We start from the raw sequence: 19,337 nt of genomic DNA, 5'->3' as shown, positions 1-19,337 counted from the left end.
TTTATTTTACATTGCCTGGTTCATGTTTGGCGCAAGGCCGATGTGAGTTGGCGACACCCTGAGGTTGTTTAAGGCAAGCGCATTGTAGCTTTCCATGACGTCAATGGCGGCGAAGTTTGTATATGTCATCTACCTTTTCTTCGCTCATGCCACCTAGGATGACGTCATGGAAAATTTCATCGCTACTGCTTCTCCGTGCCACACACACACACAATGTTCACCTCTATCCACCAGGTAACGCAGCACTTGTCCTGGCTATGAGGTTTCATACTCACTTCTCACGAAAAATTCCTGGGTTCAAATCAAATTCGTCCAAACCTTTTTCTGTGATTTGTCTGTTTATGTGAAGTAGAAGAGCCACACACACATTGCTGAAATCGCTCACCACGGCCAGTAATGCTCGCACGTTAAAAGCAACACATGATCAAAGTTCGAAAATACCAGTTGTTTGGCGAGTTGATGTTCACAGTGATCCATAACAACAGCGGAAGAGACAGGACAGTGAAGAAGAGACACAACACAGAGCGCTGATTTTGTGACAGAGTTGTGCATCAGCGCTCTGTGTTCTGTCTCTTCTTCTGTGTCTCGTCTGTTGCGCTGTTGTTATGGAATATCATTAGAGGTGTGCTATGTTAATTTGTGCTAATCAAAACCACAACTGCCTGCCTTGGCAGCATCAAGCATGTATGATGCACACATGGTTTCTGAGATGACCTTACAGCCCATTAAATTTCTGAATCCGAAACATATACTGATTGCTTAGTAATGCAGTGGTGATGTGTACAAGTAGATAAAAAAAACTAAGGCAGACACTTGAGCTCTGACTTAAGGGTATGACGCCATAGCATCAGTGGGTTCATATCCAGATACGTGGTCATCTTCTTTTCAATTCACAGATCGCTGGAGAGTCCTCAGAGCACCTCTGACGCAGTGGTGGAGGTTGCGTATCCCGAGCAACCTCTTGGAGCCAATTATTAATTTAACTGCCACCTGTTGCAGTGGGCAGTTTACAAACAATCCAGAAGGCAGGTTGTGATGATGTCACAATGTCATGTGACCGAGGTGCCTCACCTGCCCCCTAAGTTGCTTCTCTAGGTATTTTTTCATGGATTTTCCCCTCGCAGCCAACAAAGCTGACTCCGGATTCTATGCGACACGGAGACCCTAAACCTATTGCGTTAATACTGCTGCTCAACCCCGTGGTGTTGAGGGGGCAGTAGTTGCCTACTCATATTATCCAGTGCAGATAAAGAAATGCCGGAACGGCATTGCCCACTGCTGTGCACCTTTGTTAGAATGAACACAGAGTGCACTCCACTCATTCACTGCTTTCCCGAGAGTCACAGAAGGCACCCAATCTTCAGTGTTCACCAGATGCAATTCGATATTCGTTATGCCCCTACCAAAGTGCATGCAAAGAAAACTGTGGGAAAATTGAAGATAGCCTATACAGCAGATTATTTCAGTATAATGACCAAGAGTCTACTTTCACTGAAAACGCACCCTTCATGGGATATTGCCAGCCCTGGCTATTCTCACGAGCAAACTGCGATAAGATTAATTATTTTTCATCCTGAATTTCTCAGGCTAGTCTACAATGCAGCTCACTTTGAGACAGCGATCGCGGTGTCCTTTACGATCTTGATGCCAAAAGCCATAATTGAGCAAGAGACAAAAATATGCCTCATATCTTAATTCAACATTGTAAGCAATAAATGCATCTTTGGCAGTCAAACAAGCATCAGCATATATCCACAAAGAGCCAGGCAACCGCTTTCTACTCAGAAAAGAAAAAGAAAAACTTATCTGAGTACCCCTTAAAACTCCACACAAAGCTATGATTATGATTTTATCATGGCATGGTATGTTAGATTTAACGTTCTAGGGCAGCACATGGGCTATAAGAAATGCAGCGGCGGAGGTCCCAGATTGGGCTCTTCATGTCCATTTACAATACACACGGCATGACTGTCTTTGCATTTCAACCACAACATAATGTCTTTGCCATAGTTGGCGTTTAAACCTTAAATCCATACCTCAGCAATCGACATCATTGCCAATGCGCCACACCGTTGAGTTGCACTTGTGTAAGGAATTTTGCACTGAGCTAAATTCCTCGAGTCACATACCTCTCAAAATAGCCTCTAAACTGGCTGCCTAAACAGCGCTGAATCTAACTTTCTTTTTTATGGCCAACCTCCAGGACAGAACTCAACCGTACCATAGGGGGGAGGGGGGGGGGTATGTTTAAAAGGCAGAAGATCTGATATCGGATGGGAAGAGAACATAGCATCTGGAAGCTTTGCATGCATTAGGGTGCTAAATTAGCTATAATGTTCTTCTGAATCACAATTGGCCTAAGCAAAACATTTAAACAAACAAAGCTTTTCTTAAAGATATACAAAAGAAGAAAAAAAACCACCTGAAGGTTTTCTGAAGGGTGAAAGCAGTGAAATTTGACGCAACACACGAGGGGTAGACAGGAAGGTGTTAAGCACTTACAGTAGTTGTAAAACCAGCCCTGTTATGCCTGCATCTTCTCCTGTTTTGTGTCTATTTTCACTGGTTTCATTCATTAAACACAATTCACCAGCCACACTTCTGAGCAATCTGCAGCTTTTATCAGCTGACAAGAACGTCTGAGGATACATTATTTCATGTAAAATATTAGCCACCTGAAAAAAAAAATGAAACATCTAGAGAGAAAATTAACAGAGCTAGAATACAGGTAATAAGAGACTCAAAATGTTATATATGAATGAAGCCAAGTCTGTCAAACCAAGGGAAGGATAGCAAGGTATTATTTTTATTGCTTAATGTTACTGCTGCATTGAGAGAAGGAAAGCTGTCAAGCAATGATTTTATATTAGAGACAATGTCACAGACAACGTGCTGATGATGGAAGCCAAATTAACAGCCTCCATTTGATGTGTGGTACTCTACAAAGTGCGCAAAAGCAGCAGGTGCCTCCCCTTCTATTTTTATACGTACATATGTACCGATTCCATCAAGCGTGGCCAAACATTCAGGACATGGGTTTGGCTTTCAGGAGAGGCATCTATAGTTTTTTTTTTTCTACGGTGTTATGTTCTCGCCTAGCTAAAAAGATTCTACATTTCTTTTGCTCTCCGAGGCTAACCATTACAACAATCAACTTAATAGTAGCAATACTGTCCAGTTCTATGAGGGCTGTTCAATGTCTTCGCATACGTACACACAAAACATAATGCTATTTGACTTCCTGCACCACAGCAACACAAACAGCATTTCAATTTAGTCAAACCTTGATGCCTGTGCAGAAAAGAGAAAATATTGGTGCAAACTGTGCGGGGTTAAAACAACGGGAGGCTTTTTAATTTGGTACAAATGATGTTGACAGGATCAAATGCCTTAGTTCGAACTGACGGGAGTCCACTTTGTGCATATACGAACAATTTTTTTATCATCATCTATTTATATCCTTAGAAAAACCACACCTCAGCTATGCTAATATATGCCTCCTTAGCTGCACAACAGGTCCGCTGCAGTTGCATTCTGCTGCTGAGCACAAGTTTGAAAGTTTGACATTTTGACGCGACAGCCACACTTCAATTGAGGCAAAGATAACAATATGGCCATGAAGAAAGATTTCAGTGCACACTGAAGACGTAGGCAGCCTTTGTGTTTTCTTCTCTGCATCTCTGAGTGTTTCATCACTTCAGCTGTTGTGAATATTCTTTGCTATAATGTATATTAAAATTCATATAATTTAAAGAGTTATATATGTTCGCCATAAGTGCTCATTAACGCATTTCGATTGATTAAAAACAATGCTAACTTCATGCACTAATTACACTTCGGAAAAGAAGACCGAAAACGCATGCCTATTTTCGGGTTTGCAGCACGCTTTATCGACCTCTGGTTCAAGTTATCACCCTCCAATGAAAAATATTGGCACGTCGTTCGCGTCATCAGAGTTAAAGCTTTCTGCGAGCATGCAGCACTTGCTCTTGGTTTGAACGCCGATTTAATGCACTAAAATGAGGTGAAACAGGGACAAGTGGCCTCTCGTAATGCCAGTGGAGCAATTGGTAGCGGCCTACCTGACTCGTTCTGAAGCGTGACACCGTCAAACATTTCAGGGATAAGATAGACTGGTGATAAATTTAATGAAACGAAGGCAAAAAGGTCAGCCAGAAAGAGTGATATGTGGCCAGCTACTCTGCCACTCTGCAACATTTTGGAGACACAGATTCATTCGAACAAACACCCAGGGGAAACGAGAACAGTTGCACGCCTAGTCGGATGTCACGAAAACGCACCTTAGGCTGCGGAGTCCGCCGCGTACGCGCTTTGAAGTTTGCGCCGCTCGTGACGTTCTCTGTGCACTTGCCTGAAATTTTCTTTACGAGTGGAATTTTCCTCCTTTCTCTCCTAATATGAACAAATGGATGGAAGATAGGAGCACATCCTTTGAAACGGGGTGGTGGCACTTGCAAGTTACAGCCTTTGATCCCGAGATTCGTGTTGTTTTTTGCGAATCCCTGAGGCTACACTTCACATCGTCATTGCCATCATCCACGGACCGATTCCCGTCATCTCATCGAGTTCTGCGGGCATATCGCTACACTCGAACACATACTATGGAGATGCCCCAGTGCCCCAGGATATGGCAGAATCAATAATGCAGAGGAATGGGAGGCCATGCTCAGAAGTGCCGACCTTAGCATACAACGATACGCTACCCGCCTGGCAGCAGAAGCTGCGCGACTATACCGTTGCTAGTCTTCCAGCTGCGACGCTGCCCCTCCCCGGACGCCTGCGTGCGGACCCGGAGGGGCACGGGTCTTCTTCTGGCGGAAATAAAGTTTCTTCACTCACTCATCGCTCGGGTGTCCACCGAGACATGCGTCATTTCCTTTCCTCATTTGAACGCTACCTCTTGGTGTTCGGTCAATCGCAGCTGCCGCCGAACAGCCAAGGAACAGCTCTGTGATTCAGGAACGCGCTGACACCACGCTGAAGAGCGAGGCAGCGAAGAGCCGGCAGGTATGCCTTTAAAAAATAACATGTCAGGCACGCAATGTAAACAACAGGAGCGCGTGGCCGCCGCACTGCGCTGACTGCTGTCGCCGATATGCGGTGAGATTGGCGGCAAAGGTGCATGTCCAGTAAGCATGGTCAGCTGCTCTTCCCGCTCACACCCATGGTGCCGCTCTTTCTCGTCGGCTGTCGGCGGTACCGCTGCTGGTAGCGCTTTGCGAAGCTTGGACATTTAACGTCACGAGCGCGCCACAAGTTTGACCAATCCCCATAAAGGAGAAAAACGCGCAAGAACTTCGAAGCGACGGACTGTGCAACTTACGGTACGTTTTCTTCTGTGTGTGATTCTGCCATCGCACGGCAGTAGCGCACCGTTGCACCACTGTGCCAGGAGCGGTACTGCGGTCAACTTCAAGAGTTGCCGGTAAATCAAAATGCTGTTTGTGTTGCTCTTGTGCAGGAAGTCAGAAAGCTTTATATGTACTGTATGTGTACTTCATAGAACTCAACAATGTTGCTTTCATTGATTTGGTTGTTGCAATGGTTAGAGTCAGAGCAAAATAAATTTAGAATGTTGTTAGCTAGGAGGGAACACAACACCGTAGAAAAAAAAAAAAGACTATATATGCCTCCCTTGAAAGCCGAACCCATGTCTTGAACGTTTGGCTACACTTGACAGAATCGGTATGTATAAAAATAGAAGAGACGCCTACTGTTTTCTTTGCTCAGTTTCTAGAGTGTGACACATCACATGGAGGAGTTCATTCATATATATCCTTATGAGCCTCTCATTACCTGTATTCTGCTCTGTTCACATTTTTTCTCTAGATGTTAAATTTTTTTTCAGTTCACTAATTTTTTATATTAATTTATATCCACGGAGGTTCTTGTCAGCTGATAAAAGCAACAGAACTCTTAGAAGCGTGAGCTGGTAAATTTCGTCTAACGAATGGAACTAGTGAAAACAGAGAGAAAAGAGGAGTGCAGGCACGATGGACCTGGTTTTGCAACAAGTGCGCGAGTTATACGCTCAACACCCTCCCATCTACACTTTCTTCTGTGTTATGTCCATTTTCACTGGTCTCACCCATAAAAAAAATATATAGTTTTTTTTTTCTTTTTGTGTATATTTTAAGAAAAGCATACTTGCTTAAATGTTTCGCTCAAGCCAGTTCTCATTCAGAAGAACATTTTAGCTAATCTAGCACCCTAATGGATGCAAAGCTTCCAGATACTATGTTCGCTTCCCAATAACAGCATCAGTGCTCATTGACAGATCTTCAGTCTTTTAAATTCTCCCACCTAAAGCTAAAGTTGAAGGCTGTCCTGGTGGTGGGCCATACAAAGAAAGTTAGGTTCAGTGCTGTTTAGGCTGCCAGTTTAGAGGCTGTTTTGAGAGGTATGTGACTCGAGGCATTTAGCTCAGTGCAAAATTCCTTACACAAGTGCAATCCAACGATGTGGTGTATTGGCAATGATGTCGATTGCTGAGGTATTTATTTAAGGTTTAAATGCGGACTATGGCAACGACATTGTGTTGTGGTTGAAATGCAAAGACATTCATGTCGTGTGCTTCGTAAATGGACATGAAGAACCCAATCCGGAGCCCTCCACTGCTGCATTTCTTATAGCCCACGTGCCGCCCCGGAACGATAAATCTTATGTACCATGGCATGATACAAACATAATCAGAGCTTTGTGTGGAGTTTTAAGGGGTACTGAGATAAGTTTTTTTTTTTTTTTTCTGAGTAGAAAGTGGTTGCCTGGCTCTTTGTGGATATATGCTGATGCTTGTTTGACTGCCAAAGATGCATTTATTGCCTATAATATTGAATTAAGATAAGAGGCATATTTTTGTCTGTTGGTCAATTCTGGCTCGTAGCATCAAGATCGAAAAGGACACTGTGATCGCTGTCTCGAAGTGAGCTGCATTGTAGACTAGCCTGAGAAGTTCGGGATGAAAAATAATTGATCTTATCGCAGTTTGCTCATGAGAATAGCCAGCGCTGTAATACCCCATGAAGGTGTATTTTCAGTGAAAGTAGACTCTTGGTCATTATACTGAAATAATCTGCTGTATAGCCTATCATCAGTATTCCCACAGTTTTCTTTGCATGCACTTTGGTAGGGGCCTAACGAATATCGAATTGCATCTGGTGAACAGTGAAGATTGGGCGCCTTCTATGACTCTCGAGAAAGCAGTGAATGAGTGGAGTGCACTCATTCACTGCTGCCTACACCTGCCTACAACCTGACTACTGGATTTTTTGCGAACTTCCCACTGCGACAGGTGGCAGTTCGATTGGCTGCAAGAGGTTGCTCGGGAAACGTAACCTGCACCACTGCGTCAGAGGTGCTGTGAGGACTCCCGGCGATCTGTGAATTGAAAAGAAGATGACCACGTGTCTGGATATGAACCCACTAATGCTATGACATCATACTCTTACGGCAGAGCTCAAGGGTCCGCTCCAGTTTTTTTTTTCATCTACTTGTACACATCACCACTGCATTACTAAGGATTCTGTGTATGCTTTGTGTTCAGAAATTTCATGTGCGTTAAGGTCATCTCAGAAACCATGTGTGCATCATACACACTTGATGCTGCCAAGGCAGGCAACTGTGGCTTTGATCAGCACGAGCTTATTTAATGATGTGTTTCGATTAATGTGCTAGCATTACTGGCCGTGGTGAGTGATTTCAGCAGTGTGTGTGTAGCTCTTCTGCATCGCATCAACATAAAAAATCAGAGAAAAAGGTTAGACGAGTCGGATTCGAACCCAGGAATTTTTTGTGAGAAGCGAGTGTGAAACCTCACAGCCATGACAAGTGCCGTGTTACCTGGTGGATAGAGGTGAACATCGTGTGTGTGTGGCAAGGGGAAGCAGTGGCGATGGAATTTTTCATGACGTCATCCTAGGTGGCATGAACGAAGAAAAGGTGGATGACGTATACAAACTCTGCCGTCATTGACGCCATGGAAAGCTACCATGCGCTCGCCTGGGTGTCGCCAACTCACGTCGGCCGCGTGCCAAACATGAACCAGGCAAAATAGAAGACAAATAAAATATAAAGGCAAATAAAAGAAGTTGCTTGCAATGGCCAGTAAAAGGTGCTTTCAGTGGTTTAAAAAATGGCTAAGCGGTTCTTAGTGTGGTCACCTGCTTCTTCGCGCATTCAAACTTTGCTCTGGCAGAGCGTGACCTGTGAATGGGCACTGAAGGTGACTCCATTTGGTTTCTGTTCCATATAAAACTTGATTGTACGGATTCTTCTGCCTGTGCTAATGTTTTTCTGGCACCGAAAGATGCGTTGATTGCTGAATTAAGTGTGCTAAAAATTTATCCCTCCACCCAATTAAAACAAGCGAAGTCTGCGTTGAAAAGCACTCTTCTACCGCTGTTTTGAAGTACATGGCAATGTAGTTTAGGGTTTCAAATCAGCGGCCAAAAATTTCTGGCGGTGCATTATAGTTGATTTCCAAAATGGGCCAGTGATGCTGACATCTCCTTTCCTAGCTTATGAAAGCTTCATTTCCTGTGAAAGTAGCGCTCTCCTCGTTACAGTGCAGTTATTTGATGATGGAGGCTAACTTTAATTTTTTCACAATGCCCCTTTGAGGGAGGTGGTAGAAAGAACTGTGTTGGTATCACTTCATGCCACTAAGCACAGGCTACATCTTAATGCTGACTCAGTTCAAACAGGGGCCTGATGTTTGCTATTGTACAAAAAGCATCCCTGTCAAAACATGCATCTAAAAGAGGTTCTATACAGTTATGCTAGATATTAACCAAGCTAATAGTTCTAATAGTCATAGCTAGAATCTCCTTCCTTCAGTTAACAAACTTACATAACCCTTAGAACGATTACGGTCAGCTGCTCCTGTCTTTGCGCTCATTTTTTTTCTTTTTCAGGCAATGGAGCTCACACGAAGATGCCAAGGATAAAAAGTTGCAGTGCTTTACACCAACTCCGGTGCATCTTCACCAGCCAGTTATAGGTTGGAAGCCAGAATCAATAAAGGGGTGTGTCTGGTGATCTTAGCATCCGGTGTGGGGTCAGAGTGCGCAGTCCAGCGTCATCCTTTTATGACAAGGATAATAATACAGGTGTGCATTGGACTGCGACAGGTAGCTAGGCTTCGGACTCGTATCTCTGTTGGACTGTATGTACGAGCATATGTACAAGGTTGCCTTTCCAGGCACAGAATACAGAACAGTTAAGTTTTTTCTAACTTTTGATAATGATGTAGTTTCTCTTCAGAGTTTACAGTGCAGGAGATTCCTTGGAATGGACCTGCATTTGTGGTCCTTTTTGATCTTGTTTGTTTTGTAGCCATGTCCATTTTAATAAATGTGTTATGTCATGTTGGTTTAGTGGCGCATAAGCATCTAAGGCTCATTATCATATATGGCTGCTTTGCTGGTTCCTTGTAATTATCATCATGATTTTTGCATTCCGCAACTATATATTTCCTCATAGAGCTTTCCTGGTATTTTCTGACACGTTTAATCTCTTCATATGCCATGCTTCTGTTTGTTACTCATCTCGTGTAGCATTCATAAGCGCGACTAATGAGAGCAAGTCATTTGCAGTAGCTTGTCTACTGCATTTGCGAGTGGGAGGAGACACTTTATTTTCTTTTCTTTTTTTAATTATGCAGCTCATTGTAAATCTGAAAAGTTACCAAGGTTTCGAAGCTCTTCTGTGCTCCTTGTGTTTGGTTATGAAATTTTTTTGCAAATTTAGGCAATTTTCAAGTGAATGCAGTCTTTGCTGAGAGCACAGGTTTCTAAGACTTTCAACAAGTGCTAGATTGATCCTCTATTTTCGTATGTTTGAACTAGTGTCGGAACACCTTATAAATTTATAAAGAACACTTCATTGCGTTTCGATGAAGGCAAAATGCTAAAGGCGCCCATGTGCTGTGTGATTCCGGCACCTATTTCTCTACTTCTTCTTTCACTCCCATCTTCCTCCCTTTCCTTACGGCGCGGTTCAGGTGTCCGCCGAGATATGTGAGATAGATACTGTGCCATTTCCTTCCCTCAAAAAGCAATTGACCAATTTACCAGTAAGATGAGATTGCTCAGTACAAATGTATATTGCCACAGCACAAAAGTGAGGAGATAACCCCATAGCCTTATAAAGTGTGCTGACACTAGTCGAAACTTACGAAAATAGAGGATCAATCCAGTACTTGATGAAAGCCTCAGAAATCTATGCTCTCTGCAAAGGCTACGTTCACTTGAAACTTGCTTAAATTTGCAAACCATGTATTGCACAACCAAACAAAAGAAGCATAGAAGAAATGGCAGACTTTGGTAACTCCTCAGATTTACAATGAGCTGCATAATTAGAAACAAAAAGAAGGAAATAAAGTGTCTTTCTCTTCTCTGTCTGTGCGATGAAGTGTGAAAAAAAAATGGTTTGGTTTGGTTTATGGGGTTTAACGTGACAAGAAGGCATGCAATGAAGTCATGGGAAGAGGTGATTTATTTTCTGTTTGTCTGTTTTTCAGGTTAAAAGCCGATCTCATATTTCCAACAGAATTCAAGTCTCCTCTCCAGCAGTTCTTGAATAATTTCCAGCCAAGCTATTGTTACTCACCCATATCGTATTTGTTGAATAGTTTAACGGAATGCAATATTTATCTTGGCTGTGCCTATCCTGGTTGCCTTGCTATCCTTGATGCCTTCAGTACAGCGAATGATTACTTCAATGTCTGTTGTTGTGTTCGCCTTTATCTTTAATTACAATGAAGCTGTAGTTTTACTGAATCTCTCTTAATGACCATAATGGGAGTTATTTTCATTTCATCACACAATTTGTCCTCTGACTAGCCTCTCAGTGACATTGAGTTGGCAACTTTATTGCGCAAGCTTCCACCAAATACTTGCAGCCTCAGCACTTTGTGGTGACCAGCTCATTTGGTTCCGTGCTGTCTCACTTGCATGCTGTAATTTTGTGCATCTGCAGTTATTTCTAATTTAAAAGAGAGTTTGGAGTAGCTGTTTTATTGCTGTGTTTATAGATGAGGTTGTAGTCAGCTCTTCAGAGCACAATTCTCATACTTACTCATGTGCAGTGTATTGCTTTGCTGGAGAGATGCCGCTCAGTGTACTCGTACTGCGACTCGCCTCAAATGGCCCACTTTATTGAGCCAGCTTGAAACAAAGCTGTTTGGAAACTGCTGGGACACTTTCCAGGTAGCACTTCTGCAGTAAATGTCATTGTTTTCAGAACTCAGTTACGTTAATATTTGAACACGAAGACAGTTCCTTTGCTTGGAATCATTGATTTCTTCTCAAAGCAATGAGAGCAGGAGTTAGGACTTGTTATTACAACTGGGTGATAACAGCAGCAAGATGACGTAACCATTTATGATTACCTTCATCAATGATTACGTTGAATTTGGGAAGCCAGTGATTTCTCGTTCTTCAATACTTTTGTAACTCTTCATAGTATACAGAGCAGAGTAAAATGAAAGGCTGTTTTCCATATGCGAGCAGTGCGCAGTCTTAATCATGCTTAAAGATAGGCACTATGAAAGCTGCCTCTCTTTGTGATACATATATTTATATTAATTTGCTGTGGGAAGGTGGTTGATGTGCATTCTTTTTCAGTGGTTTTCTGGCTTTCTTGCGCCATGCATAACATTTGTTATTCTTGCCTGTGTTTCGAGTGCCTTTCCTGAATCAAAGCGAATCTAAGTTCTTCAGCGAACACTCTAGGTGTCCCTTCCTTTTTTTTTTGCAGCTGTATTCGCTAATTGTACCAAGCAGCCTAGGCTTCTCACACACTCTTGTGTATGTGTTGCAAAAAGCCTAAACAAACACCATTTCGAAAAGAGATGTTGAGGAGCTCTGCCTAGAGTTGACGCATTTTTTCTTATCATTCTGGTTGTTTTTCAGGTGAAACGCCCCTTCTGACATTTCTGATGAGATGCAAGTCAATTCTGCAGCAGTTACCAGCACATTGTTGCCTGCCTTCTGGCAGTGCTGCAACATATTGTATCAAAGGCTGTGCGAGCATTCACTGTAACATGTTCTGCATGTCTGCAGGCAGTTGCCACAAAATTGTGCTTGTTTTCTCTTGAACAAGCGCATACATACTTTTACTTTTTTGTTCACAGAGGTCCCTCTGCAGGCATATCTTGGTTCTTCTGTCCTTGGAACATTCGAACTGCTCCTTAAAGTGTCCCTGAGCCTTGCTGAAGTGCAGCTTCACACATTGTCATGGAGGTGTTTGTATATGCCAAGGGTACTCTAATGAGATGACAAGTGAGGTCAGGTTAACAGGTAACACATCAGGGGAATCACAACTGTGGAATGCATGAGAGCAAGTTTGACTGCATCATTGCATCATCTCATGGTCCAGCAATGCACTATTCGTACACGGCTGCTGGCCTGCCCATTTCATCTTTGTAGGGGCACTTGTCCAACAGTGCAACATTTTGACTCTAGATTTTATTCGGCTTGTGCAAGTCATGGTGATCATAATTCAGTCAAGACTGTGGCTGTCTGCCAGGCTGTTGGGCAAAGCAGCAGTGCAGTTTTGCATTTTTTTATCCTGTATAGTGCCTGTACATGAGGTTAATTTTGTTAATTATAGTTTGTACTCTTTTTGATTGAATATCTGCAAAAGATTTTTATGCAGCTGTTTCTTGAGTGTTTTAATAATCTAGACGCATTGAGATGTTTCCGGGTGCTATAGTTATCTAGATGCACGAGATGAATTTTTATGCTCGGACAAGACATGGTTGGCCTGGCGCTGGCAGTGCATAGTTAGCTTTAGTCCAGACAAGATTACATAACGTGTAGTAGTCGTGGTCAATTCAATTCAATTCAAGTTTTATTACACAGAAAAATATACAAAGTTCTCGGTGAATGAGGCATCTGGATCCTTAGCCAGTGGCTAGTTTCGGATCCATTACAAACATGTTACAAATCTAGGCAGTTGAACAAGGCTGAAACATACAAAAGATACAACTAATATAATGCAATAAAAATAATCAATTCAACAATAAGGGGAGGTGTATTGTTCTGATAGCATGTAGTTTTTTAGAGCAGGTGCAATGTTCGAGATGGACTTAATGCTGAATGGGATGATATTCCAAACTTTAGCGCTCACAAATGCTATGCTTCTACGTCCGTATACATTGTGTGTTGTGGGTAAATTGAGGTTATTGTTGTCAGCGTGTCTAGTGTGACTTGAAGGAAGCTTCAGGATGGAAGAATTGTACGGTATATTCGTTTTAATAATAGTGCTCACCAAGAGCGCTGTTTTGTAATCGCGAATTATATGAAAACGCATGATGTTGAGGTCTCTGAAGAGTGGATCTGATGATGAGTGCCAAGGTGCTGACGCTATGATCCTTAATGCTCTTTTCTGGAGAGTAATAAGCGGCGCGAGGTACGATGAGTAAGTGTAGCCCCATGACTGGATGCAGTATGTAAGATGACAATGGAATATACTGAAATAGACCACACGCAATGTATCAATGCTGAAATGCTTTCTAGCTTTAATTAATGTGGCGCATGCAAAAGTTAATTTTTTACATAATGTTTCTATGTGCTCAGCCCAATTTAGAGATTCATCTAATGTTATTCCTAAGTACTTGAAGGTTTTCACTTTTTCAATGGGTATTCCCCCTACCTGTATTGCACATGTTTTAGGCCCCTGTCTTCTGCTAGAGGCGAAAACTACAAATTTAGTTTTTTTGGTGTTAAGTAGAAGCTTGTTCATTCTAAACCACTGCATTGTAGTCTCCAGTTCATTATTTGCGATTGTTTCTGCTTCTTTTAAACACTTGTGCGTTATAATAAGAGCTGTATCATCGGCGTATAACACTGGCTGCGCGCTCTGTAGGAAACTGGGGTAGTCATTTATAAATAACGAAAAGAAGATAGGGCCGAGGACCGAGCCCTGCGGCACTCCAATTGTAACTTTTCCTAATGAAGATTGGACACCATTAATTTCTACATACTGAGTACGATTTGTTAGATAACTTCTGAACAAATCAATGGCTATCCCACGAAAACCACAACGTTCTAATTTTAGTAAAAGAATATTATGATCTACGGAGTCAAAAGCTTTTTTTATGTCTAGAAATACACCTATGGCAACCTGATTATTGTTTAACGCACTGTTAACAATCTCTGCTACTGAAAGTACTGCTGTAGAGGTGGAATAATGCTTACGGAAACCATGTTGGCTAGGCGTAAGTATGTTATATTTCTCCATGAAATCTGTCATTCTCTTAGCTATTAACTTTTCAAAGAGTGTGTTTATGCAAGATAATATCGTAATTGGTCTGTAATTTGCTATGACGTTCTGGTCATCCCCTTTGTATATTGGTGTTACCCTTCCAATTTTGAGCTGTTCGGGATACACCCCGGTTAAGAATGATTGATTGAATATGCTTTCTAGAACATTACACAAGACATCAATGTTTTCTTTTAATATATTGACTGATATTTCATCATAGCCCATTGCCTTATTTGCTTTCATCTGGCGAGTGACATCAACTATTTCTTGCGCGGTAATTTCTTTGAACACAAACGTGTTATCTACCGCATTTGGAAGCGCAGTTTCGTATGACACGTTAGGTGTGGACGAAAAATGGTGGCCGATTTGAATAAAAAAATCGTTAAACGTTTCAGCCAGATATGCGTGATCATTGCTAACATGTGGTAAAATGGCGTTTTGGGGCGACGATTTTATTATCGAGTTGATTATACGCCAGATCTCTTTAGAATTACCTTGTGCTTTTTGAACGAGTGTGTTGTAGTATTGCTTTTTGCGTTTGCGCATCATTGAGACGGATAGGTTGCGGGAAATTCTGTATTGCTCTTTATAGTAGGCGTTATCTCTATTTTGCTTTACTTTATTGTGCCAGTGTTCTTTATGTTTGATAACTTGCAGTATTGATTCAGTCATCCAGGGACAGATCGGGATGGTAAAGTATTTTGACCGCCGAGTACTGCAGTTAATGCTGACACAGCTTGATTTTAGCAGCGAGGAAAACTTTTCATATGCTACATTAACATCATCGTCTTGAGCCTGTGAAAAGTTCTTTTCTCGAAGCAATGCTCTGGTTTTTTCGTGATCCCATCTGAGTCGTTTTCTGATATTCGTGTTAGCGAAGCCCCGAGCACCAAGATCTACAGATATAGTTATGGGAAAATGATCAGCTATAGACTCAGTTATTACATCAGCCTTCACTAGATTCTCATCGCAATTGGAGAGAAAATGGTCGATAATGGAAGAAGACGTTGATGTTACCCTTGTCGGATGATCGATATGATTTTTGAAGCCATAGGACGACAGTAGGTTTAGGTACTCACTACTCGCTGGATCGCCTAAGTTAATATTGAAATCACCACCTATTATTACCCTCTTCTGTGTGTTCGAAAAATCGTCTAAGACTTCTTCCAATTTTTGCATGAATGTTGGTAGATGTGAGTTCGGTGGTCTATATAATACTCCAATTATGACGCCACCTTCTAATTCGACAAAAAGCATATCATATTCTCCTTCCTTTGTTACTGTATGTCGTTCTATTTTTCGGTCCTGGAACTAGTGACTTTAGTGTTAAATAAATAACATTGTTTCAAACAGTGACAGCACTCATTACTTCATGATTCTAACTCAAGTTGGAGGCCATAACGGAGATTCTGTAAATGCATCTACAGGCTTGTGTTATGCATGGTCCACTTTGAATCATTATATGATGGTTTTACTTGTGGTTGCCATTTTTCATAATGTACTGAATGCACAAAGAAAAAAGTGACAAGCACTTTTTATTATATCACACAAGAATGACTATCCACAATGGTAGTTGGAACCATAATAAACACAATTTCTTGTTATTGAAATGGCGATCCCAAATTAAAAGTCATTTATTTTGATGAAACTTTTATGAGGACTTTCCTGGTCTGATCGAAGTTCCACTTTTTCCAGCCAGAAAGTATGCCCTCTTAGGTGTAAATCTTCGCAAAAAGGTAACATGCCTTACATAATGATGCTTTGTCCAAATGATGCTGGCAGCGGATAGTTTGGTACTTGATGGAGTTTACACAGCATACACACCATTGTGCTCGGTGCCTCCCAAGCTTGCACTACGTTCTTCCCAAGTGGCTAAATAAACCAGGTTTCTGGGCTTTAAATCTGTTGGAAAAGGTGGGGGAAGATGTGTTTATTGCAACGAGTATTGCAGTGGTTTTAAATTCTTCACAGTGAAGCAGTGATGTTTTATTTCACGGCTCCCCCATGGCAGTAATTGCTCACTTCGTGCTCTTTATGTGTGTTTTCTTTATTTACTGCGCTTGGCGTCTTGGCATTGTAGTTAATAGTTGGTACCGCTGTGTCTGATCTCTGTAAAGGCCCTTGTCGATCTCCATGTGGCTTGCACTATTTAGTATCTTCGTGTATGCCGTGACATTGCGTTATTTTAGGCATTCGTTCGGAAGATGAAACTCTGCCACTGAAACTCCCGCTGTTATACAGTATTGTGTATGAAACCTTATATAAAAATAATTATAGAGAAATACTCTTGTTGCTGACGTGGTTGGCATCTATGCATGTTTTCAACTGCTATGATTGTTCAAAACTATTCCACATCTGCAAGGGCTCACATCTATGGTTTATAATAATTCTCACTTTAATGTATGCCTTACACCTTTTTATTATTATTCTTTTTTTTTCATGTAAGGTGTTGACATGGCTAGAAAAACTGAGTCACAGAGTGCATGAATGACAGCAGCAGCTGAGAGTTCAATTGTTTTCTGCAGGTTCTTGTTTTTTGTGCTAAAAAAGGGAAGGGGAAAGGGTGCTAAAAAAATTGTACGCCTCCGATGCAACCTGTCAGTGCGTGTGAACTAGGAAGTACTAAATGTGTGCTTCTCTTTTTGTAGCAAGTCGTGCTTTACACTGTGAAAGTCATGCAATGGGATGTAATGTTTGTGATTTCTTCTCTGCTCAGCTCAGCTGCAAAAGCAACAGTGTTTTTTTCAGTCATGTGCTCGTGATTGGCTGCCCTCGTGATATGATATAGGGGCCTAGTTTAAAAGAGAACAGCTTTTATTTTAGGTCTGCGTGGTCTTAATCAAGGCTCGGTTCTTTGATCATGACAAGATCTGATCAGCTTGAGTTTGAGCATGCTCACCATTTGTTAACTAACCTAGAGACATAGGCCAGCTGTAATCAATGCATTGAGGTGTACCCTTTATGTCTAAGGAGATACATGTATTGTTTCTTTGCGCAGATTTGGTCACAGCTAAGAGTGGCTGCACCTCGTCTCCACAACAAAATTCGCAAGGATGCGAAAAGCGCTTTTCGTGCCCCCAGTGTGGCTATGCTACAGTGCGTAAGCATGCTTTCAAGAGACACCAGAGAAGCCACACTGGAGAGCGTCCTTACCAGTGCAGCCATTGCAGGAAGGCGTTCATTACTTCAGACCACCTTGTGAGGCACATCCGTATCCATACGGGCGAGAAGCCGTACCACTGCGATCACTGTGGCAAGAGCTTCGCAGAGAGGGGCAACCTGGCACACCATGTTCGCATCCACACAGGCGAGAAGCCGTACCACTGCGATCACTGTGGCAAGAGCTTCACAGAGAAGGGCAACCTGACAGAGCATGTTCGCATCCACACAGGCGAGAAGCCATTCCGGTGCCATCTGTGCCCCGAGGTCTTCGCGCAGAAGGCGGGCCTGCGTCACCATCTGCGATCTCACAAGAAGGCAACTCTGTAGTAGATTTTTTTTTCGCACAAGTAGATTTTCGCACAGGCTGTGTCTAAAGTTCTCTTGGTGCGCAGTTTATTCATCCAAAGGCATTTGCTATTGAATTATGTTACAGGGGGTGTTCTGCGACCATTTATTGTCAGCCATTGCATTGTAAGAATCTGTTAATCTTGTTTTGATGTCTTGATTGAAATCATCTTGAAGGATATTTTAACATTAATCATGTTGACACTATCTGATGCAAGTTGTAATATTTGTAATATGAGCAGCAGCAAAATTTTAAGGTGACTGGCTGTAAAGTATCCTGCTATTCTGGACCTGAAATGAGAGCAAATCTACTAGATGTGTTTGCAGAATATTAATGTTTTCTTTCGGTTGCAAATTTCTGAAGCCGCATGCTTTTTGCCTCTTTTGCTTGTAAGAGAAATAATAGTTAACGAACTATTTCCGAGAAGTTTGGCAGACTGTGCACAGTATGTTTTTGGAATGCTTACCTATTTCAAAATGCTTCCATTTCTAAAAGCAGACTGGAGAAAGGTTCCTATTTATTTTCTGTTGGATCCAGCAAGTTTTCCAGGAAATATGGCTCTGGCACTGTTTTTTTTGCTGCTATATAAATTGGATAAATGATCTCTGTTTTGAAATGATACATTGTGTTTATTTGTAGACGTCCTGGTGGAAATTCAGGGTGGTCAGTGCCTTGCCATTTTTAGTTGTCCCTCACGGGAGTGAGGGCATGCTTCAATGTTTCCTATCATCTGCTGCTCGTACTTTTCTGGCAGAAATAAAGCTGCAGCACTTGCAGACGCATTTTTTTTATGCTTCTTTTAGGAGTTTTTGCTCTGCCATTTCATCTTGTATTTTTTCGTTCGCTTATGTTTGATTGGGAATTTTGTCTTATTCAGACAAAATTCTACATTTACAGCACCTAAGTGGTTGTGCAGCTTTTTGCAGAAATTTCAGAATAAATCTTGCAGTCGCAGTTTTAGTGATGACGTGTTCTCTTGGTTGTTGGCTTTTCTCACAATGCACACAGTAATGTTGTGCAATCATAAAGATTTCATAGCATCAAGAGTCTTTGAAGTTACATTTGTGTTAATTTATTTTGGAACAATAAAGTACAGTCAGGATCCCCATTGTAGCACAGTCACCTTTCTGTCTCATGTGGCGTACACTGTTGTGGATATTGGACAGGCAGAAGAACAGGACTCGCACAGTGGAAGAACAACCGGAATTGATCTGGAGTGATGTAGCTGGGAGAATGACTGCTCAACTGGGAGCAACGGCTTGAAAATGTGTGTCTATTAAAGTTGGCTGCTGACCTCTCGAACGTGCACAATGTAGAAGTGGCCTTTTCATTCAATGGACGACTGCTACTGTGTCCAGCTAAAAGCCATTGGGTCAGTGAACTTCAGGAGTGACCACACAAAGTCCCAAACACTTTCTGCCAGGCTGTGTGGCAAATGCACTGATATTTTGCAATACTTGCACAGCAAAACTCGACGGAAACATATTCAAGGTGTGGCACTCCTGTCTGAATTGTCACTTTTCAGACTCCATCCTCACTA

At 41.9% G+C, this 19,337-nt stretch overlaps 1 protein-coding gene across 2 annotated transcripts; it reads left to right on the top strand.

The window, feature by feature from the left end:
* Positions 1–4,950: 4,950 nt before the first annotated feature.
* LOC149336830 (uncharacterized) lies at positions 4,951–18,993 on the top strand. Of its 2 annotated transcripts, XM_089553161.1 has the most exons (3): positions 4,951–5,345; positions 11,934–12,320; positions 17,288–18,993. In XM_089553161.1, exons 2-3 carry the CDS (start codon positions 12,296–12,298, stop codon positions 17,776–17,778), a joined length of 516 nt encoding a protein of 171 aa, XP_089409287.1. In that variant the 5' UTR covers positions 4,951–5,345; positions 11,934–12,295; the 3' UTR covers positions 17,779–18,993. The 2 variants fall into 2 exon arrangements, 1 of the variants encoding a protein (XP_089409287.1); XR_016284336.1 differs by lacking the exons at positions 11,934–12,320; positions 17,288–18,993 and adding an exon at positions 8,934–9,057.
* The last annotated feature ends 344 nt before the right edge of the window (positions 18,994–19,337 follow it).

This window comes from Amblyomma mixtum, chromosome 7 (assembly GCF_055824585.1).
Source record: "Amblyomma mixtum isolate Tamu chromosome 7, ASM5582458v1, whole genome shotgun sequence".
Taxonomy (NCBI): Eukaryota; Metazoa; Arthropoda; class Arachnida; order Ixodida; family Ixodidae; genus Amblyomma; species Amblyomma mixtum.
The sequence above is the reverse complement of the archived record's forward strand: the minus strand, read 5'-3'. Positions and strand labels throughout refer to the sequence as shown.

Bases quoted from the DNA above. Each gene is read 5' to 3' on its own strand.
- LOC149336830 (XM_089553161.1), top strand. From the start codon at position 12,296: ATGACAAGTGAGGTCAGGTTAACAG. The intron at 12,321-17,287 runs GTAACACATCAG...TTCTTTGCGCAG, and splicing joins AAGTGAGGTCAGGTTAACAG to ATTTGGTCACAGCTAAGAGT.